General features: G+C 43.6%; 1 protein-coding gene across 2 annotated transcripts; it reads left to right on the top strand.

The window, feature by feature from the left end:
* The first annotated feature begins 1,795 nt into the window (after positions 1-1,795).
* On the top strand, positions 1,796-14,727 carry LOC115192338 (bromodomain testis-specific protein-like). Of its 2 annotated transcripts, none has more exons than XM_029750722.1 (21): positions 1,796-2,516; positions 5,646-5,942; positions 6,172-6,309; positions 6,438-6,579; positions 6,810-6,940; positions 7,345-7,701; positions 7,858-7,986; positions 8,564-8,794; positions 8,904-9,058; positions 9,262-9,560; positions 9,688-9,807; positions 9,992-10,135; positions 11,423-11,481; positions 11,612-11,756; positions 12,180-12,551; positions 12,832-12,902; positions 13,211-13,331; positions 13,426-13,526; positions 13,658-13,842; positions 14,007-14,289; positions 14,407-14,727. In XM_029750722.1, the coding sequence occupies exons 2-21, from the start codon at positions 5,742-5,744 to the stop codon at positions 14,473-14,475; spliced, it is 3,453 nt and encodes a 1,150-aa protein (XP_029606582.1). In that variant the 5' UTR covers positions 1,796-2,516; positions 5,646-5,741; the 3' UTR covers positions 14,476-14,727. The 2 variants fall into 2 exon arrangements, with proteins under 2 accessions (XP_029606582.1, XP_029606581.1); XM_029750721.1 differs by having other exon boundaries at positions 13,208-13,331.
* Positions 14,728-21,092: the final 6,365 nt, after the last annotated feature.

The raw sequence follows: 21,092 nt of genomic DNA, 5'->3' as shown, positions 1-21,092 counted from the left end.
ATTATATTACGATTTGTGCCCTGGTCCTATAAGAGTTCTTTGTCACTTTCCACAAGCCGGGTTGTGACAAAAACTCACTCATTCTTATGTTTAATAAATGTATCGTATATGCCATTAAACCCCTACAACTCATCCAGAACACCGCAGCCCGTCTGGTGTTCAACCTTCCCAAGTTCTCTCACGTCACCCCGCTCTTCCGCACCCTCCTCTGGCTTCCAGTTGAAGCTCGCATCTGCTACAAGACCATGGTGCTTGCCTACGGAGCTGTGAGGGGAACGGCACCTCCGTACCTTCAGGCTCTGATCAGACCCTACACCCAAACAAGGGCACTGCGTTCATCCACCTCTGGCCTGCTGGCCCCCCTACCTCTGCGGAAGCACAGTTCCCGCTCAGCCCAGTCAAAACTGTTCGCTGCTCTGGCACCCCAATGGTGGAACAAGCTCCCTCACGACGCCAGGACAGCGGAGTCAATCACCACCTTCCGTAGACACCTGAAACCCCACCTCTTTAAGGAATACCTGGGATAGGATATAGTAATCCTTCTAACCCCCCCCCCCCCCCCCAAAAAAAGATATAGATGTACTATTGTAAAGTGGTTGTTCCACTGGATATCATAAGGTGAATGCACCAATTTGTAGTCGCTCTGGATAAGAGCGTCTGCTAAATGACGTAAATGTAAATGTAAAGTGTGTGTGTGGCAGGCTTACAATGATGGCAAAAAAACTACATTTGAGAGTGCGCTGACCCTTGTGCTAGAGGGGGTACGCAGCTGGAGGTTGAATGTTTGAAGGGGTACGGGACTATAAAAACTTTGGGAACCACTGGCTTAGGCCTACTACTCACCCTTGAGCCATCATCCTCAGCATATGACACCTTCTGTTCTACTCTGACCCTGGCAATTTCAACCGGTCTCTCTTGCACCGGAAAGTTCTGATCCCCAGCAACATGAGCATCCCCACATAGACAAAAAAAAAATCCACCGATACAACACATTCCTATGTCCCATGTCCTCCCACACAATTATCACATCTCGGGAATTTCCCTCCTAACCACTGCTTCAACACTTGACATCTGAAACACCTTAGTGGGTTCTGCACAAAGGCTCTCATTGGATAACTCAGCCGACATATCACATCATGCCGTTATCAGGTAAAGACCCTACTTCAAAACTCAAAACGACTGTCAATGTCTTCTCAGTTTCACCAAACAGCGGGCTTCATCAAATGATTTAATCTGTAGCCTGATAAACTGCATGTTGTCACAAGTCGTAGTGGGAGGACCACACCATATCATCATGACTCCCAAGTTTACTTCCATATGACGGTTTTTAAACCAATATTTTGCGCATATATGGCGTTTCCACCACCAGTTCTCCATTATTCATTTTAACAACACAAAAAGATCCCACCTTTGAACGAACAAATTATCCGTCAGCATTTATAAAATTGAACTGAAACTTCCTGTTTCCATCACAGCTGTCTTGATTTTTTCCTCACATAAAAACTGTGAAAGGAAACGTGGTTACTGTAACAATGTTTGGCATATAATGAATGATAGCACAAACAGACTGCCACTCAAGTTGAGCGGCTGGTTTACCATATCCCTCCCACGACGACAGAAAAGTATCAGAGAAGTTTGGAATCTAAATCATCAACTCTTGGACAGCATCTTACTACTGAGCACAAATCAATTATATGTCAGCTGGGCTAACAACATGGCTAGACAAGACGTCAGTTAAGATCCAATTGCTGAGCCAATCGCAGAGCCAAAGAGTACGCATGCGTATTTTGACGGAATTCACTAACCCCACTCGAAAAGCTTTTCCAACATATTTCTCAGCTGAACTACACCGTTTGGTTGAACGCTTTCTTTAGGACGGGCACCATATCGATGAAACAGGGATTAGAAACGCATTTTTGTATAATGTTCGAAAGAAATTGATTGTTTAGCGGACATGTCCTACTCACACATCAACCGAAGGTTCTAGAATGGTCATGTGATGTGAATTGACCAGTTGTGTTGCATTTTGAAAAATACCCTGGGTTACCCGTTTTTTGCGAATGCCTCTGTAGCTGTCAAACTATCTAGGTTACTACATCGAAAAAAGGACACTAATGTCGGTGAGCTTATGGTGAACCGATGTTTGATGTTACTAGGATATTTGTGTTTAAGTAAAACTAAATCCTGTCCCACGCTATAGAATAAATCAAGAACTGAATGTAGCACGTGAACTGGTTTGACCAATCACCGATCGTCTTCTGAACTGAAGCGTATAAATACGAGGCTGTTGCCCATAGAGACGTCCGCCATTGAAGACTAGTTTTCAACGTACTTAATATTGTTTAAACCTTGTATTGTGTTTTTATTCGTTAAAAGGCTAAAAATAGCACCGTTTTTTATCCACCGCATCATCTGCGACAATCTCATTGGGCATCCTTCCAGCAGAACACGGTCGGCAAAGAGCGTCTGTCTCAGTTCGGCAGTAAAAACAATCTTGTTGTGCCAGAGACGGAAAGGTAAATGTGTAAAGAGTTGAGGGATCAATATCCAACACATTGCATTTAATCAGCAGGTTACTTTATTGTATCTCATAACATTGAAACGGAAGGCGTGTGTGTGTGGGGGGGAGCTGTTTCAATTGAGAGGTTGACCTACTTTTTGTGTGGTGGCCTTTAGACACATCGTTTCCTGTCACCATTTGGTCCGTCAAACTAGCTAGCTAACATTTTTAACTAACGTTAGCTATAAAGTTATACAGTAGTAGCTAAGGTTCGCTTGTGTCACATTCGGTGCAATAATCTGATGTAGAATTTGATGTTGGCTGGGAAAAGCGTTCGTGTTTTGGTACGAATTCCGCGTCAGCTATCTTGCTAATCTAGGCTAACATTTTCTAGTTCACGCGCTACTAGCCACCACATTTTGGTCGACCACGTTGAATGCATCATTCAAGCGTAGAGTTGACCGACGATGGGCGCAAACGAACTATAGAACTAACGATTGTTAAGTAGCATACTAACGTCAACTGGTCTGATCGTTGTAGCCGTCTTGCTAGCTATAGTAGATATGTTACTAGCTATATTTGTATTAAATTTACCCCCCCCCCCAATCCCCCTTCTCGCTTGATGGCTAACGATGCCAGCTAACGAGTTACTATCATGTCTACCAGTAGAGGGCAGGCAATCGGCAGTCAGAAATGGCAAAGTGGCGCATTGTTTTTAGGGTATATCAGGGATCCTTGGGACGTCCATACCCTAACCTTTGTTATTAACACTTAGCGAATGAAGGTAATTCTGACTAAGTGAAGGACATACTCAGAATTTTACTTGGTGATATTGTGCTGCTAGTGATGGCAACATTTAGAGTGATAATACATGCCTCATCTGGCACCAGGTACTTTCCAACCATAACCCATACCTTAACCATTGTGCATTGCGACTTCAGTGGGTAGGGACGTCTCAAAGTATCCCAGATAGCACGGACCGAGTAGACAGCTTTTAATAATAATGACACACCCTTACCATCCATCACAAATCACATGTAATACACCCATTAATGTGTAACGTTAGGTTCTAGTAAATAAAACAATTATGACATTTTGTTTCTTTTACATTCACTCCTTAACTTTCACACCTCAAATGTTTTGTTCAATATTAATGTTGTGTATATTTCTTAAATAAGATACTACCGCTTATATTACGTAACGTTAATTGGAAACTGATTTGAGTTTTGTTATGAATGTTTATTTTCTTTGATACTGGTTTTGTATGTTGTCCTTGGGAGGAAAAATTATGGTTTCTCTGTAACAATCCAATGTATTTAATGAAAATAAACTGCCTAGAAAGATCAATATAACTTGTAATGTAAATTCTTTGATTGGGTATCGGCAAAAGTCCGAGCTAATTGAATACGCACTTTGAAGATAGTAATATTCTTGATGGGGTAAGTAGGTGCCCGAGGCATCCATCTGTGCCAGCACAATTTTTTTTTTTGTGTGTGTGAGCTGTCACCTAGTTTGAATTTCACTGCTTTAAGTTACAGTAAACGGCCTAAGCCTGAAACCTTGTCTTTAACTGACTGGGCGTTCCCAGCGAGATGGAGCCTATAGTTTACCTTATTATGGACCATGTAGTTTGTTCATATGTTATGCAAGTAACTTATAAATTTTATGAAGATGTTTTGAATGGAATACCAAGGGGTTGACCCATCATAAAAAGATGTAGTAGCGATTGTCCTGGAATATAATGTTGGTACTGTGAAGCAGAACCTTGAACTTAGTGACTATTTTCTACTTTTGGGACACTGCGAAGAGAAAATAGGCCTAATGCTTTTTCATGGGTTGATGCCAAGAAAGTTGCTTCTTGAGTGTAACTAATTGCAAAAAATGTTTGACTGAAAACATTGATGTTTCGAAGTTCATCAGTTTGCATGCTTTGTGTCAATTGATACAACCATACTTTTAATAAAACTAATTTATCTGTTTTAGTTGATGGTAGCGAGGAAAGCGCAGCTCACAGGGGTGCTTTGCAGGGATTTGATAGGAGAATTGGTCAAACTATTTCTGGTCTTGTTTATCAAGCCATGTTCCTCTGACAGATATGAGGTAAGCAAGTTTGGCGCTTTAGATGCCACATTGGACACCAGAATTGTAATGTTGACTGTGGCCAACAATGCATTGTTCCAGTAGATGGCAGTAGAAACCAGCAGTTCTGAAGTGCATAAGGTTGAAGATACCAGATGCAGAAATCGCTCTGCCATTTCCTGGTTGCTAAAATTCTAATAGTTTGCCTAATTTCAGTTTGTGACAAAACCAGCAAGTGTAGTGTAGAGAATCATTGTACTGTCGAAACCGCTGGTGTACTAAACCAAAAGGAAGCATAGAAATAGATCAGATCTACTGCTCCTTAGACTTGGGGCGGCAGGGTAGCCTAGTGGTTAGAGCGTTGGACTAATAACAGAAAGGTTACAAGTTCAAATCCCCGAGCTGAAAAGGTACAAATCTGTCATTCTGCCCCTGAACAGGCAGTTAACCCACTGTTCCTAGGCCGTCGTTGAAAATAAGAAGTTGTTCTTAACTGACTTGCCTAGTAAAATAAATAAGACTTGCTTTCAATGATCACAATGGATCTAGAACACACTTTTCTATGTGGATTTTTGCTTTTTGTAGTCGTGTTTTGCTCTGAATTTTATTTACCAAAAACCCTTGTTAGCAATGTTACAAAATAGTACCAAAAAGGCAGATTGGTTTCGGTCTCTGGACACACACTGGTGTACGATATGGCAGTGACTAGTTTACCTATTGCAGCGGTTCTCAACTTTCCTTGGGGATCCCTAGACAATTTTGTTGTAGCGCTGAACTAGCTCGCCTGATTCACTTACTCAAGGGCTTGATAATTAGTTGAATCAGGTGTGCTAGCTCTGGAATAGATCAAATGCATGAACAGGTGGGGGTCCCAGAGGAGAGGTTTGAGAACCACTGACCTATTGGACTTTCAGAGCAAAAGCCTTCCTGTGCTAATTAAACAGTCAGTTCAGCAACTTGCATGGCAGTGTGACATTTTTTTTTTTTTGTCACACAATTGTTCAGTTATTTAGTGCGGGGAGGGGGGAAAAAAACATCCTTGCTGAAAACCACCCCTCTCTTTCAGTGGTCTTGGAGGAATATGTGTGAGAGCTGAGCTACAGGAAACAAGTGCCGCTCTGAACTCCTACCCCGTGTCTACCGACCTTCGGACTGCACCACGATGACAGACGCCATATGTCCCCCGATGTCTGTGGTGGGAGGCGTGAACCCTCCTCCCCCGGAGTTCAACAATCCCAAGAAGCCCGGCCGCATCACAAACCAGCTGCAGTACCTGGAGAAGGTGGTGGTCAAGGCCCTGTGGAGACACAACTTCTCCTGGCCTTTCAGGACGCCTGTGGATGCTGTCGGATTGCACATTCCAGTAAGTATCACTTTTTGTTACTTGCAATGACTGATATGGGGTTTTTCCCTACTTAACTAAGTTGAATGCACTGACTATAAGTTGCACTAGATAAGCGCATCTGCTAAATTACTGAAATGTAATTATCAAATGTTTTTCATTTTAGTACTTGTTTATTTTTTACATTTCCTCCATGCACATTCATCACAACCTCTTTTGAATGATTTTCCTGTTGTCTCTCTATTTTTAGGATTACTATACAATTATCAAGACGCCAATGGACTTGAGCACCATCAAGAAGCGTCTTCAGAATAATTATTACTGGAAAGCGATGGAATGCATAGAAGACTTCAACAAACTGTTCACCAACTGCTATGTATATAATCGGGTAAAGGAGGAAAAAAAAACGTTGAAATGTCATAATCATATTGTATTCACTCACCACACACATGGTGTCGGCCTACATAGTCTCCCATTCAATGAATGCTCAATAATTGTTATTCAACATGTTTTCAGCCTGGAGATGACATAGTTCTGATGGCCCAGGCCTTGGAGAAGATCTTCCTACAGAGAGTGGCTGAGATGCCCCAGGAGGAGACTGAGATATCTGCTATCACAACCAAGACCCCAGTGAAGGGTGGGAGGAAGTCCTCTGCTGGTAAGCTACACAGCTTCTCCAGCGGCTTAATCTTACACAAACATTGTATGCGTCCCAAATGGGTGGCACCCTATTCCCTTTTATAGTGCACTACTTTTGACCAGGGCCATTGGGCTCTGGTCAAAAGTAGTGTACTATAAAAGGGAATAGGTTGCCATTTGGGATGCAACTGTACTGTCTTTCATGTATTCCAATGACTACATTCTGACTTCTTAATGTCCTCTTTGTAGGCATGATAAAGCTGAGGCCCCAGTCCCCTGTGTCTGAGGTGGTGTTCCAGCAGACGGTGACGGTCATCCCTCTTGAGGCCCACCACACCATCCCCCCTGCTGCCCAGCTCTCCTCTCAGATAGCAGCCAAAGTCAGTACCTCTTCACAATTACCTCACTATATGTACTTTATATATTTTATACAACGGGTGGTTCTAATCCTCAATGCCGATTTGGTTAACTGCTTTCCAGCCTGGGTCTATTCCACAAGTTACCACCAGCTAAATCTATGACGTTAAAATGCCTGTTTACTCTGTTCCTTCTGACTGCACAATCCACTGTCTCATCAGCCCAGCCAGGCAATTTATATACTAGAGCTCCACTATAAAAATGATTTATACATTATCTCACATTTTATTTTCAACAGCGGAGATTTAACTTCTATAATACTTAAACATGCCACATAAACATCACCTTTTGAACTTTGTGCAAACGGTTTAGTCTGTATTTTGTGATTGCATTTCTACCCTTCTCTGTTGTGTTCACATCGTTTCAGATCAAGGAGGGTGTGAAGAGAAAAGCAGACGCCACCACACCGACAGCCTCTTCTCCGATCGCCAGCTGCGAGGCGTCCCCCGTCGTCTACGGCTTAACGCCCTGTAAGCTGTTCTCCAGGCGGGGCAGTGGTCGGCCCATCAAACCCCCCAGGAAAGACCTGCCTGATTACCATCAGAGCCAGAATAGTAAGCTCTCGGATCAGCTCCGCTTCTGTAACTGCATCCTGAAGGAGATGTTCACCAAGAGGCACGCGGCCTACACCTGGCCCTTCTACAAGCCGGTGGATACGGAGGCCCTGGGTCTACACGACTACCACGACATCATCATGCAGCCCATGGACCTGGGCACCATACGGGTTAGATGGCCGTGTTACACTAAACTCGTGTTGGAACGAGAGAGGCCACTTAGTATCTGCCAGGGTTACATTGGCCAATCTATATCTTGTTCTCTCTCACTATTGAAGATTACCGTATTTGTGATGATACTGAAGACGTACGTGTTTTTTTCACAGAAAAAAATGGTTGAACGGGAATACGTGGATGCCCAGGATTTTGCTGCTGATTTCAGACTCATGTTCTCCAACTGTTACAAATACAACCCACCCACCCATGAGGTTGTTATTATGGCAAGAAAACTCCAGGTATGATTGCCCGTGTTTTCAACCAGTCTTGTCTGTAGAAGTTGTCTAAATGAATTGCAATGCAATAACGATATTACAATATGCAGGCATTCATTTGATCTCAAAATGGGCCATCCACGTGAATCGTGTAGATTTGAGGGAAGGGGGATGTCTTTCTCATGTAGAATTCAGTCCGTGATGTTAGCTATGTGCTCTATCCAATGTCACGTGTGACAGCTGTGATCAGCCAGCTGCATCCCCTCCAACCATTGCTCACACCTGCTTCTCTCTGTCCGCTCTTTCTGCGCATCTCCAGTTTTAAAATGATATTAAGGTGTGATGGCGTGCTGGGGTGTGCAGACATGAATGTATCACGATACTACTCTGTACTGTGATATTGCTTGGTATTGCTTCATTAGTCAAATGTTGGTTTTAGGACAACACTACTCTGAAAATGAGCACATTTTCTTGCACTTCACACGCATTCTTCATTTGTTACAGTGCAGAACAAAAAAAGTCACCAGTTTGCATCCCTGAATATGAAGATGGATGGTTGGTGAGAATGTTTGACTAGATGAATTGTGGCCCTACCCACCAGGATGTGTTTGAGGATCGCTGGCTGAAGCTTCCAGACGAGCCAGTGAGGAGGGCGGGTGGTCCAGGACACCATGGTCACCACAGGGACAAGAGAGGGAGAGGAGATGGGCCTGAGCGCTCCTCCAGCACAGGCAGCAGTACCGGCGAGAGCTCCTCGGAATCAGAGTCCTCCTCAGACTCTGAGGAGGAAGAAGAGGCCAGAGCTCTACGGTTGGCTAAACTAGAGGAACAGGTATGTCGTCACCTGCTTCTGTCATTGTACCTGGCCGTGCTGACGTCACTGTTCTCTTACCTACTACTGTGTATCTAACTGATGCCCCCTCCGCTCTTCTTCTCCTCAGTTGAAAGCGGTGCACGATCAGCTGCAGAGACTCACCCAGGAGCCCCTGCTCAAACCAAAGGAGAGAAGAAAAAAGGAAGCGAGTAGAAGACCGAAGCATGGAGACTTGAGAAAACCCAAAGTACAGAAGTGCATTAACAAGGGCATGCCAGCTGTGTAAGTGACCAAGTCGTTGTTGATGATTAAAAAAAAATGTAATCTCCCTCCCCAGTGGAACCTCTTTTTTTAATTTATTTTTTATATATATTTTTTTAACCAATTCAAAGGATTTACTTTCGTGTTGCCAGTGGCCTCTTATTATTTTACTAACTTTCATTGTCCTACAAAGTGTTCCTGAATGTCTTTTTACCTCTCTAAAGGCACGGCAAGAGGAGGAAGATGGCTCTCCCTGTGGTGCCCTATGAGTCTGAGGAGGACGAGGTGCTGGCGGTGCCCATGTTGTACGGTGAGAAGAGGCAGCTGAGCCTGGACATCAACAAGCTGCCGGGGGACAAGCTGGGAAAGGTGGTGAACATCATCCAGGCCAGGGAGGCCTCGCTCCGAGATGCCAACCCTGAGGAGATGGAGATCGACTTTGAGACCCTCAAGCCCTCCACACTCAGGGCCCTGGAGAGCTTCGTCATGACCTGCTTCAGGAAACGGCCCAAGAAACCCAGCCGTGAGTTGTTGCAGTACACACCTTCCTTTCTTGGTTCCTTGCGGGTTGGTCATTGCACATGTATCTCTGTACTCCTGACCAAGGACTTTACTAGGCTCAAATGTCATTATTTCCCCTATTCTTCCAGTGAATAAGCTGGTGAAAGCCAAAGGAGAGATGCAGACTGTGAAGGAGCAGGATGCAGAGAAACCTCGCCAGAGTATTACTGATGAGCCGAGCTCACTGGCCAAGAAGAAAAAGGCAACAAGTAAGTGAACTCTGAAGCTGTGGTAGTAAGGACCAGTATGTCTGACTTAGGGGCCTTGTTGTCCGGGGGAAACGGGTTCTTCTGTTTTCTCTCTGCTGTCCAATAGTGAGTAACACAATTGTGCAGTGCTCGTCTGTCTTTCTATTGTCCTACACGTGACCATTGTCCCTCTGTTTCCCTCCAGATGAGCCCCCTATAGCTCCTCCTGTCCCAGACTTGGCCCGGCCGTCCCGTCTCAGTGAGAGCAGCAGCTCTTCCTCCTCTGGCTCTGACCGCTCCAGCAGTAGTAGTGATTCTAGCACTTCTGATAGCAGTGACTCTGAATCAGGTTAGCTGTTCTCCTCAGCACTAAGCACTACCCCCCACATACCCACCTCGCTTTCCTGCAAGGGCACACCCTCCCCACTTCCCCCACTCGCTGTACACCTAATGGAGTGAGAGAAAAAGATACGGCTAAATACTCACCTGGACTCTAGCCTCTGTAGCACAGAACCTTTTCACCTGCTGGCAAAACCAAAATACTTGAAGAAATATTAAATTGTGTTATCGTTTCATGTTTTTGTATGTTCGTTCAATGGGTGTTTTTTTTTTTTTTAATTGTATTTATTTATTTGTGCACTTAGTCTGTACTACAGAAAGCAGTGAACTCTGTCACAAAAGTCTATCTTTTGATTATTACGGTGCTGTATTTATTTGTATGTTATTGTTTTAGTGCAAACAAACGGTGCTTAGTTTGAAATGAGGCCAGCCAGCCTTCTGTGCCAAATGTCATTTATCCAGCGGGCACCAGACTGCTGCCGTGCAAATCTGAAGTAAATTAAGAATGGGGACAAGTTCTTAAACAGCCCATACAGGCCAAGTGCTATTTATAAGCCAAAGATCTTATTTACACTCCTACCGCTATATATCTTCTAGAAACATCGCAAAAATCAGATGAATACGGTTAGAGAAGTACCAGACAGCATTACAATACCCTTCAACCCCCCCTCTCATCTCACCCTCCATGCTCTCTGAACCGTTGCAGAGTCAAAGCTGGTCCTCACTTTAGACAGCGGCACTCATCCCTGTTCACCAATTGATTGTACTCAGTTTTTTTGTTTTTTTTTTTTTGGTATTTGCAAGATTTTGTATGGAGCAATATAAGCATAATACACGTACATCAGATTTGTATTTGAAGTACTCGACAGATTGTAACGCTAATGCAGAGCTTGATGGAGTAGGATTTGTCCTACACAGCTTCATTTTGTAGCCATTGCAAATGTTTTTGTTTTGTTCCATTTGTACCTAATATGAGTAGAATTTTAAACATGTGTCTTGGTGGTCAACACCTAGAGTTTCAAATAAATACATTTTGATAGACAATTTTACATTTTAGGGTTAAATTGTGTTTTTCTTTGAATTTGTATCGCATCGTCAAACAGTTCAATCCTACGAGACACATTAGCTTGCAACCACAACTTTAGCTTTTACTGAAAACTGTATGAAAGTAGTGATTTCAGAGTAGATCAGTGGAATTGTTTTTAGTATTATTTAAAGGTAAGTAAAGATGCTTTTTATTTATTCTCCATTCATCCAACTGTGGATAAATTGAATTACTATTGCGCATGTCTTTCAGTAAAGAAATCTAAGAAGAAAAAGAAATGCAAAGACACTCCACACAAGTTCAAGACCAAGGTAAATATCTAACATGGCCCCTACTTCCTCTAACCCAGTGGTCTAGTTCACATGGGTTATACCTTATATTTGGAACCACAGTGTTTTCATTATAAATTGTAAGCCATTTTTTTTCGCCCCCATCAAACAGAATTCCAAAAAGAAGAAATCTGCTAAGAAAGACGCATTGTCGGAGTCCTCTCTCCAGACCAGCCAGCCCCCGCCTGCCTCTGCCTCGCTAGTCCCAGCAGTAGTAACAAAAGACCTGCCTCTAGAGCTACTCGCGTCTCCCCCAGGTAGCCAATGTTTGTTGCCTTCACATTCTGTGTTAGTGTGTTGGCTATAAAGGAACACAATGGACAACCATGCCAAGTTCTGTAACACTGTCTTTTGATTATTACATTTTTAGAGTTTGTTGACAAATCCGTAGTGTCAGCCCTAGCTATGGAAATACAATTTCCCCTGTAAAACAGCAGGTTTTAAGCCCATGGAAAGTCTAAGACTGGACCGAGACCCTTGTGGAAATCACATAATGAGAAGCTTGTATTGTTTGGATTAGAGATGGAAAAAGATTGCCTGGTCATTTCTCTGGGCTGTGTTGCTCTGTCTCATGGGATGTTTAGTTTAGTTTAATCAGGAGGTCTGATTAGGGACAGAAGCCTACAACATTTACTCACTATTTCTCTTGAATCTCCCCCTTTCCTTCCTTCCACTCTCAGCCTTACACAACCGCCTGCCTCCGCAGCCTTCAAGACCAAGTGCCAAAGCGGCACCACTACCTCGCAAAAACATGGTGGCCCCGCTGCAGATCACTGACAGTCAGCCCCAACAACAGCAGGACCCCCTGCCCCCCTCTGAGAGCCCCACTACTCCCTCTCTCACTCCCCCTTCTTCCTGTGACCCCACTCTTACTCTGCCCACAGACCCACTCAACACAACAGCTGCACTCCCACACGAACCTCCCTTCAGCCTGCTCTGTTCCCGCCAAACCCCTCCCTCTCCCCTAGCGCTCCTCCCCTCTCCTCTGTGTCAATCACTAGCCCAGACACAGGAGGTGAAAACTGGGCCACCTGATAGGGCACAACAGGAAGGTAAGGGCTCTTCAGTCAGCTTAGCATCCCCCCTAGCTTTTAGCATGTCCCCTCCACTGCGTGCTGCATGCTTCTCAACCCATAGCTAGTACGGTCTGTGTGTCGCCTGTAGATGTTTTGTCTCATTGTTTGCAGTGTTAGATGCCATGTCACCATCGCTGTAGCCCTGGCTGTGTGTCTCATCCTGCTCCTCAACTGCCTGCCTGCCGGCTTACATCCATAGTGTTTGTCTGTCTGTGTGGAGAATAAGGCCCTGCTTTGTTTTTCTCCCGTCCATCAGGTCTGTCTGCGCTGCTGACCCCTCTGACCTCTCCTGCAGTTTTACTACAGGCTGCTGATGGCAGATATGAGGTATGCTCTCATCTTCCTGTTGTTGATGGATGAATTGTGACGTTAGATTAAAACACTTTAAATAAATGTCTCCATTCTTGGCATTTATTAATATTGCAAGAGAGTTGATTGGTATATTTTCTTTGAAGGTAATTTAATTAGAATCGATACAGGTCTACGGAGTGCTTTCTGTTGCAATTGAAATGTTTTTCATTGGCCAAATCTTTCAGGGGTGGAGACAGCCGGTTGATTGTGTGAAATAGCATTGGCCTAAGCCCTGGAAGTGGTAATGGAGGTATAATACTCTAAATCTCACTTTGCGGTAGCAGCAGCCGTGCCCAGTCTTGTTGTCCCCTCTACAAGACAGCCCATTACAGCCTATGAAGGATGACGGGAGGCCCTCTGAAGCACTGGGGGAGACCCACTCCAGGATTCTGCAGAAACAGCCTTGTAAGCAGAACTGTGTGTGGGTGTGGAAATGTTTTTAGAATTTATTTGCAGACATCTTTTTAATGGACTGAATATATTTTCTCTACCTCCCCAGATCCCAGACACTCTGACAGTGTGTTTGATGGTGGAAACGCCAGCCTCTCTCATCCAGCTAATAAACCCACTGCAGATGGAAAAAACACACCCGGCAAAAAGGTAAGCTAATGTAACTGAAACATAGCACTAGCACAATGAATTACTTGAAATATACTGTATGCATGCCCATCGGAAGCGTTTGTATTTGTCTAAAAAATGTGACACTTGATTTGTGAAACTATCCTGTGTAGAATATTGTCCTGAAGAACGCAGACTCCTGGGCTAGTTTGGGGAAGATGGCCATTTCCACTCCCTCCACGGTGAAGTCTTCAAAGGAGAGCTTTGATAAGTTCCGCAGGGCAGCCATTGAGAAGGAGGAGCGAGAGAGAGCTCTTATTCTAAAGAGGACGCAGATGAAGGCTTCGGGGAAGAGCAGGTACTTATTCATCTAGCCAATCATTTTTTAAATCTTTTTGTCTTTTCTTACCAGTTGTGTATCTTGTAGGTAATGCTGCTTCACCCAAACTCCTCCAATAAAGTAGATCTCTATTAATATATGAGTGGTACCTGATGAGCCAGCTAAAAGTGTTGTGTTTTCAGCCTGACCATGCTAGTATCGTTGCCAGTGGCAGTACCCGTGCCACCTAGAGCTGCGGAACCAGAGCACCTGCCATGTAGAACTCCGGCGCCAGAGCCAGCAGAGATCCCCCTGCCGATGGATGCCATCGTGGAGCCTCAGCCTCCTAAAGCTCCAGAGACCCTGAAAGAGGAGCCTCCAGCGGCTGCCTCAACCCCACCTCCGCCCTTCACTCCCCAGACCTCTGTAGACGGAGAGAGGGAGATGGCCCGCAGGAGAGAACAGGAGCGACGCAGACGAGAGGCTGTACGTTCCTTTCCTTCACGTTTGTCTTAATTTGTTTAATTGTGCCGGTCATTCTTCTGTTCCTTGTTGTAGGTTTATCCAGACTGTAATAAAACGTCTTACCTTTTTCTCCCTCAGATGTCTGGTGTCATTGACATGACAATGCAGAGTGACATCATGGCAACATTTGAGAAGAACCTGGACTAAAATAAAATGGCAGTAGACCATGCAGCTGGTGACTGACGTCTGTCTTCTGTTAGACAATAAATAATAGAGCTTGTTGTTTTAGTAAACGACACCCTAGGTTCCTTCTCTCCCTCCAGACACTGGCTGTCTGAACCAACCACGCTGCATCTAGATGACAGAAACGGGTCATTATGTCTGTGTCCCAAATGACATCCTATCCCCTATATAGTGCACTACTTTTGGGCCTGATTGGCCCTGGTCAAACGTAATACATAAAAAAAATGGAATAGAGTGCATTTTGGGATGCAGGCTATTATTATCCTTAACAGGAGAAGCTTGTACTGTAGCATGGCAACCTCACATGACATAACCCCAGTACATTTTAGTATTGTTGTAAGAAGATGCTGTAAAATATTGATATTGCAAAGAATATACAGTACCAGTCAAAAGTTTGGACACCTACTCATTCAAGGGTTTTTCTTTATTTTTACTATTTTCTACATTGTAGAATAATAGTGAAGACATCAAAACTATGAAATAACACAAATGGAATCATGTAACTAAAAAGTGTTAAATAAATCAAAATATGAGATTCTTCAAAGTAGCCACCCTTTGCCTTGATGACAGCTTTGTACACTCTCGGCGTTCTCTCAACCAGCTTCACGAGGAATACTTTTCCAGAAGTCTTGAAGGAGTTCCCACATATGCTGAGCACTTGTTGGCTGCTTTTCCTTCACTCTGTGGTCCAACTCATCCCAAACCATCTCAATTGGGTTGAGGTCGGGGGATTGTGGAGGCCAGGTCATCGGATGCAGCACTCCATCACGCTCCTTCTTGGTCAAATAGCCCTTACACAGCCTGGAGTTGTGTTTTGGGTAATTGTCCTGTTGAAAAACAAATGATAGTCCCACTAAGCTCAAACCAGATGGGACGGTGTGGCGTATTGCTGCAGAATGCTGTGGTAGCCATGCTGGTTAAGTGTGCCTTAATCTAAATAAATCAGTGTCACCAGCAAGCACACCCCCACACCATCTCACCACCTCCTCCATCCTTCACGGTGGGAACCACACATGCGGAGAGCATCCGTTCACCTGCTCTGCGTCTCACGAAGACAATGGTTGGAACCAAAAATCGCAAATTTGGATTCATCAGACCAAATAACAGATTTCTCCCGGTCTAATGTCCATTGCTCGTGTTTCTTGGCCCAAGCAAGTCACTTCTTATTGGTGTCCTTTTAGTAGTGGTTTCTTTGCAGCAATTTGACCATGAAGGCCTGATTCACACAGTCTCCTCTGAAAAGTTGATGTGTCTTTGCGACTGCAATTGAAGACACTTTCAAAGTTCTTCATTTTCCAGATTGACTGACCTTCATGTCTTAAAGTAATGATGAAGTGTCATTTCTCTTTTGTTATTTGAGCTGTTCTTTCCATAATATGGACTTGGTCTTAGCCCTATTGGGTAAATCTTCTGTATTCCAACCCTACCTTGTCACAACACAACTGCTTGGCTCAAACGCATTGAGGAAAGAAATTCCACAAATTAACTTTTAACAAGGCACACCTGTTAATTGAAAATCATTTTAAGTGACTACCTCATGAATCTGCCAAGAGTATGCAATGCTGTCATCAAGGCAATGGTGGCTACTTTTTGAAGAATCTCAAATATAAAATGTATTTTGATTTAACACTTTGGTTACTACATGATTCAATATGTGTTATTTCATAGCTTTGTCTTAAATATTATTCTACAATGTAGAAAATAGTAAAAATAAAGAAACCCTGGAATGAGTAGGTGTATCAATTTTGACTGGTTGTGTGTGTGTGTGTATATACTCAGCAAAAAAAGAAACGTCCTCTCACTGGCAACTGCGTTTATTTTCAGCAAAGGTAACGTGTAAATATTTGTATGAACATAAGATTCAACAACTGAGACATAAACTGAACAAGTTCCACAGACATGTGACTAACAGAAATTGAATAATGTGTCCCTGAACAAAGGGGGGGGTCAAAATCAAAAGTAACAGTCAGTATCTGGTGTGACCACCAGCTGCATTAAGTACTGCAGTGCATCTACTCCTCATGGACTGCACCAGATTTGCCTGTACTTGCTGTGTGACGTTACCCCGCTTTTCCACCAAGGCACCTGCAAGTTCCTGGACATTTCTGGGGGGAATGTTCCTAGCCCTCACGCTCTGATCCAACAGGTCCCAGACGTGATCAATGGGATTGAGATCCAGGCTCTTCGCTGGCCATGGCAGAACACTGACATTCCTGTCTTGCAGGAAATCTTGCACAGAATGAGCAGTATGGCTGGTGGCATTGTCATGCTGGAGGGTCATGGGTCATGTCAGGATGAGACTGCAGGAAGGGTACCACATGAGGGAGGAGGATGTCTTCCCTGTAACACAGCATTGAGATTGCCTGCAATGACAACATTTTCAGTCCGATGATGCTGTGACACACCGCCCCAGACCACGACGGACCCTCCACTTCCAATTCGATCCCGCTCCAGAGTACAGGCCTCTGTGTAACGCTCATTCCTTCGACGATAAGCGCGAATCCGACCATCACCTCTGGTGAGACAAAACCGCGACTCGTCAGTGAAGAGCGCTTTTTGCCAGTCCTGTCTGGTCCAGCGACGGTGGGTTTGTGCCCATAGGTGACATTGTTGCCGGTGATGTCTGGTGAGGACCTGCCTTACAACAGCCCTACAAGCCCTCAGTCCAGCCTCTCTGTCTATTGCGGACAGTCAGCACTGATGGAGGGATTGTGCGTTCCTGGTGTAACTCGGGCAGTTGTTGCCATCCTGTACCTGTCCCGCAGGTGTGATGTTCGGATGTACCGATCCTGTGCAGGTGTTACGCGTGGTCTGCCACTGTGAGGATGATCAGCTGTCTCCCTGTAGCGCTGTCTTAGGCGTCTCACAGTACGGACATTGCAATTTATTGCCCTGGCCACATCTGCAGTCCTCATGCCTCCTTGCAGCATGCCTAAGGCCTGTTCACACAGATGAGCAGGGACCCTGAGCAGCTTTCTTTTTGGTGTTTTTCAGAGTCAGTAAAAAGGCCTCTTTAGTGTTCTCAGTTTTCATAACTGTGACCTTAATTGAATACCATCTGTAATCTGTTAGTGTCTTAGCGACAGTTCCACAGGTGCATGTTCATTAATTGTTTATGGTTCATTGAACAAGCATGGGAAACAGTGTTTAAACCCTTTACAATGAAGATCTGTGAAGTTATTTGGATTTTTACAAATTATCTTTGAAAGATAGGGTCCTGAAAAAGGGACGTTTTCTTTTTTTTGCTGAGTTATACATACACACTTAACAGACCATATATAGATGGACTTTGACTTTTTGTACTTGTGATGGTTGGTTTGTAAATACCAGCTGCACTGAAGTGATGCTTAACTCTTCGAGAAAGAAGAGTAAAAAATTAAGAGCTGTTTTAATTTTTCCACCAACATGTTGAGTCCTCATGGCACCCTATTGCCCTTCTGATCAGAGTACTATATATGGAATAGGGTGCCATTTCGGACAGTTGACTTGGTGAGTCCTCCCATGTACACCAGAGGAGGCTGGTGGGAGGAGCTATAGCAGGATGGACTCATTGTAATGGCTGGAATGGAATAATTTGAACGGTGAACATATGGAAACCACACGTTTTGACTGTTTCATTTATTCCATTCCAGCCATTACAATGAGCCTGTCCTCCAATAGCTCCCCCCACCAGCCTCCTCTGGTATTCACATCAACCTGTTTTATACGCTTATTAACGTTCCAACTTTTTGACTTGGCTGAAATGCATAACCTGACTTTTTTTTTGGGGGGGGGGGCTTCATTCCAATAGTAATACTATTATGTATACCATGTACTGTAGTTTACCATGTACTGTAGTTTATCTCCAGTTCTTTACTCATTCATGTCATTCATAGTCAATTCTTTACCTTTTTTGGAAAAATATTCAATATGATGCTCTGAGCTATACTGTACATGTCATTTTTGACTTATTTGGGAACAGATTTTTATACATGTGTGGACATAAAATATTTGTTTCTGTATAAAATTATACTTAGTATTTTATTACACAGGCTGGGGATGTCGGTCTTCAAATGCTGGACTTATTTAAAACTACACTTTACCATGTTAAGGTGCCATATATAGTGGTGTGCTTAGGAGACTTTAGGCATTGTTGGTGCCTATATTGTGTTGATTTTTTTCTAATGAGCTCCAACCCTGACTACATTTTTTTTGGCAGACAGTAAGACTTGAATGTTGTTTTTTCTATCCTATGGTTCTAGCTGTTCTCCAGTGGGTATTTTGTTTTCTTCACTTTGACATGAACAGCAGCACTTTATTCTGTATCTTGTGGTATGAGTGCATGACATACCATATAGAGAAAGAACTAATATAATTGAGAAAATCACACACAGCTAAATCATTAAATATTTTTAATTAAAGCACTGTTTATTTTCTGTGTTTAGTGTTGTGATTTCATGGGTGATCAGCCAGTCCCATCAACGTGGATAACCAGGAAGTCTTCATTACATTAAAAAGGTGATTACTCAATACTGGGAAAAAGAGTGCACTCATGGCACTGTATGCAGATCCACACACTTGAATTGTTAAGTGATGGAGATTTGACAAGACATGCAGGGCTCACTACATGCCAATTAAGTGTGTTATTCTTAGCAATGTATACAAAACATTAAGGACACCTAATGTTGAGTTGCCCCCCTGTGCTGCCTCTTTGCCCTCAGACCTGCCTCAATTTGTCAGGGCATGGACTCTACAAGGTGTCAACTGTTCCACAAGGAGGCTGGCCCATGTTGACTCCAATGCTTCCCGCAGTTGTGTCAAGTTGGCTGGATGTCCTTTGGGTGGTGGACCATTTGATCCACACAGGAAACTGTTGAGTGGAAAAACCCAGCATCATTGCAGTTCTTCAAAATGTTGTCTTGCCCATTCACCCTCTGAATAGCACACATACACAATCCATGTCTCAATTGTCTCAAGGATTAAAAATACCTGTCTCCCCTTCATCGCTATTCTACACTGATTACCTAGACTGACCAGGTAAATCCAGGTTAAAACTATGTCATGGAAAAACAGCAGGTGCACCTAATGTTTTGTACACGTGTACAGTTGAAGTCGGAAGTTTACATACACTCAATTAGTATTTGGTAGCATTGCCTTTAAATTGTTTAACTTGGTTTAAACGTTTCAGGTAGCCTTCCACAAGCTTCCCACAATAAGTTGGGTGAATTTTGGCCCATTCCTCCTGACAGCTGGTGTAACCGAGTCAGGTTTGTAGGCCTCCTTGCTCGCACACGCTTTTTCATTTCTGGCCACAGATTTTCTATAGGATTGAGGTCAGGGCTTTGTGATGGCCACTCAAATACCTTGACTTTGTTGTCCTTAAGCCATTTTGCCAAAACTTTGGAAGTATGCTTGGGGTCATTGTCTATTTGGAAGACCCATTTGTGACTTCCTGACTGATGTCTTGAGATGTTGCTTCAATATAGCCACATGATTTTCCTGCCTCATGATGCCATCTATTTTGTGAAGTGCACCAGTCCCTCCTGCAGCAAAGCACCCCCCCCCCCCCCTTTTCCCTCCAAACATAACAATGGTCATTATGGCCAAACAGTTCTATTTTTGTTTCATCAGACCAGAGGACATTTCTCCAAAAAGTACGATCTTTGTCCCCATGTGCAAACCGTAGTCTGGCTTTTTCATGGCGGTTTTGGAGCAGTGGCTTCTTCCTTGCTGAGCGGCCTTTCAGGTTATGTCGATATAGGACTCGTTTTGCTGTGGATATAGATACTTTTGTACCTGGTTCTTCCAGCATTTTCACAAGGTCCTTTGCTGTTGTTCTGGGATTGATTTGCACTTTTCACACCAAAGTACATTCATCTCTAGGAGACTGAACACATCTCCTTCCTGAGCAGTATGATGGCTGCGTGGTCCCATGGTGTTTATACTTGCGTACTATTGCTTGTACAGATGAACGTGGTACCTTCAGGTGTTTGGAAATTGCTCCCAAAGATGAATCAGACTTGTGGAGGTCTACATTTTTTTTCTGAGGTCTTGGCTGATTTCCTTTGATTTTCCCATTATGTCAAGCAAAGAGGCACTGAGTTTGAAGGTCGGCCTTGAAATACATCCAGGTACACCTCCAATTGAATCAAATGATGTCAATTAGCCTATCAGAAGCTTCTAAAGCCATGACATAATTTTCTGGAATTTTCCAAGCTGTTTAAAGGCACAGTCAATTTAGTGTATGTAAACTTCTGACCCACTGGAATTGTGATACAGGGAATTATAAGTGAAATAATATGTCTGTCAACAATTGTTGGAAAAATTACTTGTGTCATGCACACAGTAGATGTCCTAACCGACTTGCCAAAACTATAGTTTGTTAACAAGACATTTGTGGAGTGGTTGAAAAACGGGTTTTAATGACTCCAACCTAAGTGTAAACTTCTCACTTCAACTGTATATAATATCTATGAAATATTTCTGTTTTTTTTACTCATGCACCCAAAGGCTGTTGTCCCCAACTGCGTGCCAGTATGTTGCAATAATAGCAACACACTCACTGGGAGTCAGTTCTGTACATTAACCTTTTTACTTCCGTA

Source organism: Salmo trutta, chromosome 4 (assembly GCF_901001165.1).
Source record: "Salmo trutta chromosome 4, fSalTru1.1, whole genome shotgun sequence".
In the NCBI taxonomy this organism is placed as follows: domain Eukaryota; kingdom Metazoa; phylum Chordata; class Actinopteri; order Salmoniformes; family Salmonidae; genus Salmo; species Salmo trutta.
The sequence above is the reverse complement of the archived record's forward strand: the minus strand, read 5'-3'. Positions and strand labels throughout refer to the sequence as shown.